General features: G+C 43.9%; 1 protein-coding gene across 4 annotated transcripts in view; it reads right to left on the bottom strand.

Annotated features, from left to right (window-relative positions):
- The window catches only part of DCTN4 (dynactin subunit 4), a 44,606-nt gene extending 41,255 nt beyond the window's left edge, over nucleotides 1-3,351 (bottom strand). The window contains exons 1-2 of one of the 4 annotated variants that reach the window (XM_003900378.4): nucleotides 3,106-3,351; nucleotides 671-741 (exon numbers count right to left, since the gene is read on the bottom strand). In XM_003900378.4, coding sequence (XP_003900427.1) covers nucleotides 671-741; nucleotides 3,106-3,240 — 206 coding nt within the window. In that variant the 5' untranslated portion in view covers nucleotides 3,241-3,351. Of the gene's footprint in view, nucleotides 1-670; nucleotides 742-2,362; nucleotides 2,959-3,105 lie in introns of those variants that run through there. The other 3 variants (XM_003900377.5, XM_003900379.5, XM_009209414.4) reach the window with 3 other exon arrangements.
- Between the last annotated feature and the right edge of the window lie 7,482 nt (nucleotides 3,352-10,833).

The following is a 10,833-nucleotide window of genomic DNA, read 5'->3' on the forward strand; positions in this document are numbered from 1 at the left end:
TGATATCCTGAAAAGAATCCTGGGAAAAAAGGAGACTAGGGAAAAACTAAGGAAATCTGAATAAAATGTAGTTTATTGGTTCATTAATTGTAACAAATATACCACACGAATGTAAAATGTTAACAATAGGGGAGACTGAATGTGAGGTAAATGGGGACTCTCCGTACTATCTTCACCATAATTCTGAAGTATACAACTGTTCTAAAGTAGAAAATCTATTTCAAAAATCAAAAGGCATTTAATCTTTGCCAATGGTGATGCTTAAAAATGAAAAAGAGCTGGTTAAAAAACTTAATTTCATGTGTCGTTTTTTGAGACAAAGACTTGCTGTGTTGCCCAGGCTGGAGTGCAGTGGTGTGATCGTGGCTCACCGCAACGTCTGCCTCCCAGGTTCAAGCAATTCTCCTGCCTCAGCCTCCCAAGTAGCTGGGACTACAGGTGCGTGTCACCACGCCCAGCTAATTTTTTGTATTTTTAGTAGAGATGGGGTTTCACCATGTTAGTCAGGATGGTATCGATCTACTGACCTCGTGATCCCCGCCTCGGCCTCCCAAAGTGCTGGGTTTACAGGTGTGAGCCACCATGCCTGGCCCATGTGTCTTTTTAACCAGCTATTTTAGAGAACAGTCAAGGAAAACAGGCAAAAAAAATATATATATCCAGGTCTTACCTATTCTTTTTTAGTTTGGCTTCAGCCGACGGCATATTTTCTAAACAACTGGGACAATAATGGGAGTCCACCTAGGAGGAAACAAGAAAAAAGAAAGAGGAGAACTCAGTTTTACTTGTGTATATGTCTTGTCAAATAGTGAATTTTAAAATATGTTATACTGTAGCAGAAGGCAGACTGTTTTCAGCTTAGGGTTTATTCTTCAGTCACCTGTTTTTTGTTTTTGTGTGTTTTTTTTTTCCCTTCTGGATTTAAAAAACCCTTCTATTTTTCTCATCTCTCCCATTCCATCATCAAGATTTTATGTGTTAAAAGTTGTTTATTTAACAATCTACAGTTTCCAATTGAACTCCATAGAATTCTATGATAATCTAATGAAGAGTTTAATAAACCAATTCAATTTGTAAAGTTGTGATAAAATATCCTCCTGTCTAGGCTAGCTTTATATGACTATAAAAACTTGACCATACTTTAATTGTTGAAGGAAATTTTTTTAAAGATTTCTCATTATTGAAGTAATACAGGTTGACTGAAGGAAAGCATAAATATTTACATAGTCAGCTACAGCCAACCAATTAGAGATTTTTAAACAAATTAATGGGACAGTTTTATTGTACTTAAAAAAACTAGGAGTCAAAAAATTAAGTTCATTTTACTTTTTCAAAGTCTGAATAATTATTTTCTTTAATGTAGGTCCTATTTGACAATTACAGAACTCTAGTCACCTGCAAATGAAGAGACAATCAGTGGAACATAAATACTATGACAGAAACTGACCTTTTTCATCATTTGCTATAAACAGGTCAATTTGACAAGATTAATAAAGTTGTTGCTCAAATAATCTCCAGGAACACAAAATACAGTATTGCTAGTACCTGCACTGACTCATCAAAAAAGGCAAAATACAAATCATTCCTTTTTGCCCCCTTTCCAAATTCTGCTTGTCTGTTCATGTGCAGCTCCAGACCCAGATTCTCCATTAGAACGTCACGGCCTGCCCTAGCCCTCAGAGCTTCATCTTTCCCTAAACTCTAATGGCCTCCACATCACAGGTACACATCAGGCTGTAAAAGATGCTGTCACAGACTGGATGTCCTAATTGAAGAGACCCTTAGAGACAGATCATGGAGACTGAGCACTCTGTTCACCACAGAAGTTATGATCCAATAAATTCTGGAGGTGGAGCTGGAATAGGGAATCATCAAGGAGATACACACAAGGAAAGTGCTAATGGAGATAAGAAGAAAAATCAATGCCATATTTTTATGATTTTTCTTGTATTATTTTATTGCTTTTCTTGACTATTTCTATTATGAAAAGTATCTTCAATAAAATAAGTTATTAATAACACATTAAATAGCTTATAGTATGTGTTTTCATGTGCACTTATTTTAACAGTCCCGGGATCTTCAGTAAAAAACACTCTGAGTTAGGCTGTTTAGATTCAAATCCAGGCCCTCCCTCCCACCCCCAAATTACTGGCTGTGTGACTTACAGCAAACACTCTGTATCTATTTCTGTACCTGTAAAAAAAAATTTTTTTAAAGGTATCCACTTCATTGGTTTGGACAGAAGATTACATAAATCACATGACATATAGCAAGTATCGAACAAGCAGCAACTATTATTACTATCAGCTTTTTCTTCACTAGACTATGGCTTATTAAACAGCGCATTTTATGTCTTACTCGCCTTTTAATCCCTTAAGCCTACTGAATAAACAAGATGTGCCAAGCGCTGCAGAAGTTTTGGGGTTTTGTTATTTGGTGACTTTTTACTGGCCGGGGTCGTCTTCTTTTTGAAAAATCCAACTTCGGACGCTCGCTCATGCCAGGGAAGGACAGATCGTTCTCTAGCTCCATGAATACACTTTCAGCTTCTTACATGACATACTCTATCCTGAGGGCTTTGCACATAACTCACGCCGCCCCAACCTCTCCCCGGCTGCGGGCCTTGGCCTGAGTCAGGAACAGGGCAAGGCAATCTGACGAGGGCCCAATTTCTGGACAAAAGAGGAGCAGAACTTCCACGATGGGAGAACCATGAATGAGAAAGCCTGCGCCTTCCTCCATCCTCGCAATAAAAGCTGGAAAGGCAGTTTTTCGCCCCTCAAATGAACTGAACTAAGAACCCCCAGACCTTTCTCTGTAGTCCACCCAATTACAAAGCCCCATCGGAAACAGACACGGTCCCTAAGTCAAGTTTGTCCAATCAGAGGCCGCTCTAGAACCAGAAGATCCTCTCAGCCCCACCCGAGGCTGCTCCTCCTTTCCAAGTGACAGATTATAAGCAAATCAAATCGCAGGCAAAGCCGAGTGACGGAAGACATAACCAATCAGTAAGGAAGGAAAATAGCCCCAGCCCGCCGGTGGCAGTGACTAGGAGGAACGCCGCGCCCCCCACCCCCCACACTCGCTATGGGGCGACTCCCTTACCTCGTGAGACACACATTCCAGCGACCGCAGTTCGCTACAATAGCGGCAGAAGTAGAGCTGCGAGAGCGGGGCCCGAACCTTCTTTTCTCCCTGGACTAGATAGAGAACCCGGTCCGACTGCAGCAACGACGCCATCTTGGGGAGGGAGGAGCCGACGACCCTCCCGCCGCATCACGTGACCCGAGAGCCAGCGTCTTCCTAGCTGCCTTCCCTACGTCTTCCTACGTAGACTTTGTCGTTAGGCTTCCCACCTCGTCCCGCTCTGCGCCCGTCAAAAACCAGAGCGCGCGTGCGCAGCTGAGATCCCAGTTTTCTCCCCAACCCTGGGCCTGTGCCCCAGCGGTTGTGTGAGCGTCCACTGCTCTTCCTGTCATTAGGTCTGGACTCAGTGAGCTCCTTTTATTCTTTTCTTCCAGAATGGAAGGCAGCTCTTTTGTCTTATTTACTACGGCCTCCCCTGCCCCACTTAACAGGCGAGCATCCAGGAGACAAATGGAAGGTCTCAAAGGGACAGGGCTCCGTGGGGACTGAAAGACAAGAGTCACACCAGCACTGTCTTCTGAGTCTTGCCAATGGCCTTTGGGAACTTTCACATACATTATCTCACTTGAAACTCAGGCTGTGAGTTCCTCCAGGCAGGTTTTGAGTACAGAGTTAGCATTAGGTCTAAGTGTGTATTGTGGACCTTCAATAAGTATGAAAGGAGGGAATGAAATCAATGAATGAACAATGTTGGTAGGCGTCTACGTTTTTCTCATGTGTAAACTAAGGCTCAGGTCTGCGTCTTGGGTGAGCAGCGACTATGTGAGACTGGTATTACGTGGGTGGGAAAAGAATGTATCAACAGTTTTAGGTTGATACATTCAACCTAAAAGAAATGCAGATGTATTAGAAAAGGTATGGAAATACGTTGAAAAGTTGCAGTGGGCCGACCAGCCAGAGAGGAGCTGACTTCAAGGAAACAAAGACTTGCTGGAGATTTTATCGGACGGTTCTTGGGCTGCAGAGTGCTGTGCAATACCGATAACTCCAAGGTTACAGGGAACTAACTTGCATGTGTCTCGTGATAGCTGAGTGCAGGAAGATTGTGAGTTATTTGCACAGGAGGGCTATGTGTCCTGCACCATGAAGAAAGGCAGACTTAGAGCGCATCTGCTCTTTTTGCTTTCCCTTGGTCCTACTAGCCTGACTCCCTTTCTCTCATTGGGACTCCACAGTATGTAAAATGACCACCTAGAATTGCCTAGCAGAAACTGGAGCCTCTGTTGCCTGCTACCAGGTCTGCGTTTTTATAATTGTAGTAGTGTTGTATTATTTACCTGTCTGACGTTAGAGTTGGTGATTTAGGAGAAAGGGAACTGAATACTATTAGCAAACATTTATTGAGCACTTATTAAATGCAGCACACTGTGTCAAAACTTTACATACATTGTCTAATTCTTACAACAACTCCAAAAGGCTTGTGGCTATCATTATTTCTATTTTACAGAGCAGGAAACTGAGGCACAGGGAAGTGCAGTGACTCATCTGTAAGGTTTCATAGAGGTAAAACCCTTTTCTGTCTGATTCTAGTGCTTCCAGGCATAACCCCTATGTATACTCTCTGCAGTATATTTTCTAATATAGTGATGTTAATAATGTTTTAATTTAATTTAATGTAACTTAATTTAGGAGAGCTAAGTAATTAAACATGAGGCCAAACTACGTAAGAAAGTGGCAGTCTTTTATTGCAAATATGCACACACTCTCGGGCGAGGTTCTCTGGTCCTCAGGTGTGGGGGGCCAGGGAAGTCGCGCTGGCGCTCTCGGATGATGTTCTCCGGTCCACAAATGCAGGGGCCGAAGAAGTCACACCGCGCTTACCGGCGGCGGACTTTTATGCCTGGGAGCTGGAAGGGGAGGAGTTTGGGGCGCGTGTGTAGGAGTGGTTTCTTGAATTTCGGTGTCCCCAGCTTGACGTCACTCTGCTCATGCTCAGTTGATTTGGTTCTTTTCCCGGGCGTGGGAATTTTTCCCGGGCACGGGAAAATCTGTGGTGAAGAACCCGGAAACAACAGGGACTACTCCATCTTGTTCACCTTCCTCTATCTTGTCCCTTCTCCCTCACCCAAACAAATAATACCTTACATTCATATAGACCTTTTCGACTTATGCAGTGCTAATCTCACAATTTATGTCGCGCTTTACCAATTAAGCCTAAAAGTCATTACCTGTTCACCAAGCAATAGCCTGGTACTAATTTAGTTTCATAGGTAGCGTCTGCTCCTAGGAGAAAATATATTACTAGCCAACTGACTTACCGTTACTTCTTTAGGTTAATGAATTTGTTGGCTTTCTGGCTTATAAACTAGTCTCTACTGAGTTTAAATTCCCTTTTCTGGACTATGCTGTTAAAATGAAGTCCAAGAGGCTGCAGGTACAGAAAGGTTGCAGACTTGAGCTGAATCCACATAAAACAGACACTTTTTAGAGCACTGATTTTTGAATAAGTCAGTGGCCAATTATCTTGTCCCTGCTACATGCCCAGTACTGGGGAGGGAACTAGCGATAAATGAGATACTTTCCGTCCTCGAAGGCTCAGAGTCTAGGTCCTAGAGCAGTGTTTCTCAAGTGTGGTCCTGGATCACCTACATGAGAATTACTTGAGGGATTTATAAATGTAGATTCAGGGCTCTGCCCAAGACCCAAATTGGAATTTCTGGGGTGGGGTCCAGAAATCTAAATTTCTAACAAGCTCCCAGGTGAATCTCATGCTTACTAAATTGGAAAAGTACTGCTTTTTGATAATCACTTAATTTTGAAGGGGTGGCCTGCCCCTCCCCACCTGTGGGCGTTTCTCATTAGGTGGAATGAGAGACTTGAGAAAAGAAATGAGACACAGAGACAAAGTATAGAGATAGAAAAAGTAGGCCCAGGGGACCGGCGCTCAGCATACAGAGGACCCACACCAGCACCGGTCTCTGAGTTCCCTTAGTATTTATTGATAATTCTCTTTACCATCTTATAAAAAAGGGAAGTGGCAGGATAATAGGATCATCGTAGGGAGAAGGTCAGCAGTAAGACATATGAATAAAGATCTCTGTGACATAAATAAGTTTAAGGAAAAGTGCTGTGCCTTGATGTGCATATGCAAACATCTTCATAAACCTTTTTAGTGCATAAAGAGCAGCATTGCGCTAGCAAGTCCCACCTTTCGCCCTAAGGTGGTTTTCTCCTTTCTCAGTAAACAGAACATACAATCGGGTTTTACACCGAGATGTTTCATTGCTCAGGGACCGGCAGGAGACAGATGCTTTTCTCTATCTCAACTGCCAACAACCGCCAAGAGGCCTTCTTTCCTCTTGTACTGGTCCTCCTCAGCACAGACCCTTCACGGGTGTCAGGCTAGGGGACGATCAGGTTTTTCCCATCCCACGAGGCCATATTTCAGACTATCACATGGGGAGAAACCTTGGACAATACCTAGCTTTCCTAGGCAGAGGTCCCTGCGACCTTTGGCAGTGTACCTGTCCCTGGGTACTTGAGATTAAGAGAATGGTGATGACTTTTAACCAGCAAGCTGCCTTCAGTTACTTGTTTAACAAAGCACACCCTGCACAGCCCAAAATCCTTTAAACCTTGAGTCACCACAGCACATGTCTCTTGCAAGGACAGGGTTGGGGGTAGGGTCACAGATTAACAGCATCTCAAATACAGAACAAAATGGAGTCTCTTATGTCTACTTCTTTCTATATAGAGACAGTAACAGTCTGATCTTTCTTTCTTTTCCCCACAAATTGTCTGTCTTTGGCCTTGGGACTGGGCATGGTGGGCCTTATCTCTGATGCCTTTTGACTATTGATAACACTGCCTGGCAGGATATCAGATGTTCTGTGCCCAGTGTGCTGTGGAATATGGAGTCGCTTGTGGCAGAAAAGTGAAACACCCTACCTATCTCTTGCTATGCCTCTCTCTCTACCTTCAAGGGAACTGGATTCTATTCTTTATAACTCCAGTTCCACAGAACCCTATCTGCCAGACTCTGAAAATTAGACTTGACTTTGGAGATCCGTGTTCCAGTGCCAACTCCAGTTTCCAGGCCCAGGCTCTCCCCTAATCTTTTTATTAATAACTATATAATTAATACATGAATACATTCTTGGGATTCCTCTGTCAAACATGGAAGAGCGGAAGAGTTAACAGTCTATGGAGTAACCTTTCACCAGTGTAGGGTGTGAGCCTGTGAATAAATGTCTGCGTCTTCTTTTTTTCAGGCCCACTCTCCATGGTTCCTTAAAGGGTTCTAGCAGGATCGAGTCCTAGTTATGCACGATGGTGACCAGCTTGATAATGTAGCCTTGTGTTGCTTTTTCACTCTTCCCAGCCCTGGACTCACGCTCATTCACTTCTCAATGCTGGCTTCCTGCCTGCAGGCTCTCATTTTGAGCTCTGCTTTCTAGGGGGAGCTCAGGCTAATACAGAGACCCTAAAGTTGAACTGGCAGGTCAAAGGATAACCGCATTTAGTAAATACTGGCAATGAGCCCTTGTGAAATGCTAGGCCAATTTACACTGTCACTGTAAGTGTATGAGATATCGATTTCCCACTGTTTTGCCTACCTGGAATATTATCAAATTTCCAGTGGATAGTTTTGGCACTTTCTAGCTATGTGATCTTTTAAAAGCCGTTAACACCTCAGAGTCTTGTTTCAAGACACATAGATTGAGAACAATAATACCTGCCTTGGTGAAAATAAAAAATCATCCAGGCTGTGAAAGCATTTTGTAAGCTTTGAAGTACTAAGCACATGGAAGAAATGCTCCCTTAATGTCCCAAATATAAAAAACTGACAGTGGTTTTCATTTTTATAGAGTCCTTCAGAGTAAATCCACAATAATAATGGAAAAAACTGGGAGTTAGTCAGACTTTGGTCAAATGAGGTCTTGTGAAGGGGACCGAATCTGGGCTCTGACCTCGAAGACTCAGGGTTTTCTATAGCTTAGGAATCCCGGGGAACTGCTCTCACCAATGCTGGCCACCTGCCCTGGCTGCCTTCCCCACTTTTGGTTTCCTACTTGAAAACTATATTAATTACAGGGTTTCCTGTGTTGAATCTATCTGCAGGCTAATCTAAAAGTCATAGTAAGTGAACAGAGGGGGAAGAAAAAAGAAGTCGCTGTTTCATAAATATCCATGCTAGCGCCTGTGGGGGCCCTGCCCAGGAAATGTGGTGGCGGCAGGGCTAAAGCTAATTTCCCAAGTGTAAACATGGCAAAAGGCTGCTGGCCTGCCTTTATTCTGGGAAATCTTTTGAATTGTTTTTGCTTTTGAATTGAACTGAACTGTAAATTGTTTTTGTCTTTTGTTTTTTCAAGTGCAAAATTGTTCAGTCTTTTCTTTTTGTTTTTCTTTTTTTTTTTTTAAGAGACAGAGTCTTGCTCTGTTGCCCAGGCTGGAGTGCAGTGGCTGTAAGAGCTTACTGCAACCTGGACCTCCTGGGCTCAAGTGATCTTCCACCTTAGCCTCCTGAGTAGCTAGGACTACAGGCACATGCCACCATGCTTAGCTTATTTTTAAATGTTTTGTAGAGGTGGAAGTCTTGCTATGTTGCCCAGGCTGGTCTCTAACTCCTGGGCTCAAGGGATCCTCTGCAACTTTGGCATCCCAGAGTGTTGGGATTACAGGTGTGAGCCATTGTGCTTGGCCAAGTTTGGTCTATGATTTTTTTTTTTTTTTTTACAGGGCTCATTTTTTCCCATATACCTGGCACTCCTACAGTAGCTATACCCTTACCCACACCTAGCTGCCCCAGCCAAAAACCTGAGAGCTTCCTTGGTGGCTCCTTCCTTTGATTTTACCACCCGAATATCTCTAACACATGCCTCTCTATTCCACTCATCTCTTCTGCATGTTTGTCCTGACTCACCTCTGAGCACTTACACTGAACAAGGGGCTAGAGCTCTCGGTGAAATGAGGGTGAAATCATGAAACAGTAAAGCCAGAGGTGACCTTAGAGATTAATCCAGTCCCCTTATTTTAAGATCGAAGGAGGTGAAGCTAGGGTTTGAACTCAGGGCTTGGTTCCAAGGTTCCTGCTTTTACTACACTTGGCTGGCGCTTGGTAAAGAAAAAATTATTCAAAGATAGTTGTTAAAGCACAGGAAGAAAGACTTTATTCAGGACCATCGTGATAGGTATAGGGACCACTGCAATGGGGTCTGGCAGTAGGGGAGAGAGATTGGGCTCAACTCCCAATATAGCATGGCCCAGTGGGAATGTATAGCCAAGGAGCAGGGTGGGAGTCACTGGAAGGAAAATTGCTAAGAGCAAACATCAGGAGTAAGGGGGATTCTGGCTAAACTCACCTAATGGGATTCTTGCTGAGGACAGGCCAGGGTCATCAGACAGCACCTGGGGGATGGTAGAGGATGAGGAACCTAGTCATAGGGGGGTTCTCAGTAAACTGACTTAGCAGAGTTCTTCACTAAAACCACTTTTTTTTTTTTTTTTTTTGAGACGGAGTCTCGCTCTGTCGCCCAGGCTGGAGTGCAGTGGCACAATCTCAGCTCACTGCAAGCTCTGCCTCCCGGGTTCATGCCATTCTCCTGCCTCAGCCTCCTGAGTAGCTGGGACTACAGGTGCCCGCCACCACAGCCAGCTAACTTTTTTTATTTTTAGTAGAGATGGAGTTTTACCGTGTTAGCCAAGATGGTTTCGATCTCCTGACCTCGTGATCCACCCACCTTGGCCCCCCCAAAGTGCTGGGATTATAGGCATAAGCCACCATGCCTGGCCCACTAAAACCACTTTTTATGAGGAAGTGCACAGATGGGCCTACAGAAGATTCAGAAGCCTGACTAAAATTTGGCCAAGCAAAGAATGTTTGTCACCCTCCCTCTTGCACAATTCACCACCCAACCCCAAGGCTTGCTTCTAGGAGAGCACCAGCGTATTGCTCACTGAATTGAGCAAAGTAGAACTGAAGACTGAATTCCTGCTTAACTCAGTGCCTGGCACAAAGCAAGCCCTCGGTTAGTATTCGTTGAGTGGATGAATACTATTTTAAACCGTCTGGAAGTTACTGCCATACGGAAGCTGGCAACTAAAAAAGTTTTTTTTTTTTCTTTTTCACCTTTAAGCAGTTCATTCTTTTAGAAGGCAGAACAAGAACTGGGGGGAGAAAGGAGGATTGCAATTTTGAATTGTGTGGTCAGGGTAACCCTCTTGAAAAGGTAAGGTTTGAGCAAAGATTTGAAGGAGGTAGAGCGAGAACCCAGTGGATATCTGGGGAAAGAGGCTTCTCTAAGGTCTCTAAGGCATGTGTGAGGAGCAGCAAGACCTGTGTCACTGTAAGAGAGTGAGCAAGGGGGAGGGGTTTAGGGGATGATGTCCCAGAGTTAGTGGGGGCTGGGGGTGCACTCATGTAGGATCTCAAAGGGCGTTTAAAGGATGTTGAATTTTTCTCTGAAGGGAATGTGGAACCATTGCAGGATTTCGAGCACAGCAGTGATGTGATCTAATCTACACTTTACAGGGGTCATTCCTGACATCATTTTGGAAATGAACTGTAGAGAGACAAGGATAGAATCAGAGCTCAGTTAGCAAACTGCAATAGTGATCCAAGCAAAAGAAGATAGTGCCATGGACCAGGGATTCTGGCTGTATTTTGAAGATAGAGCCTATGGGATTTCCTCATGCCCATAGACTGCCATATGGGAGGGGACGGCTTGAAGTTAGGCAACGGGGAGG

Source organism: Papio anubis, chromosome 5 (genome assembly GCF_008728515.1).
Source record: "Papio anubis isolate 15944 chromosome 5, Panubis1.0, whole genome shotgun sequence".
Classification (NCBI taxonomy): domain Eukaryota; kingdom Metazoa; phylum Chordata; class Mammalia; order Primates; family Cercopithecidae; genus Papio; species Papio anubis.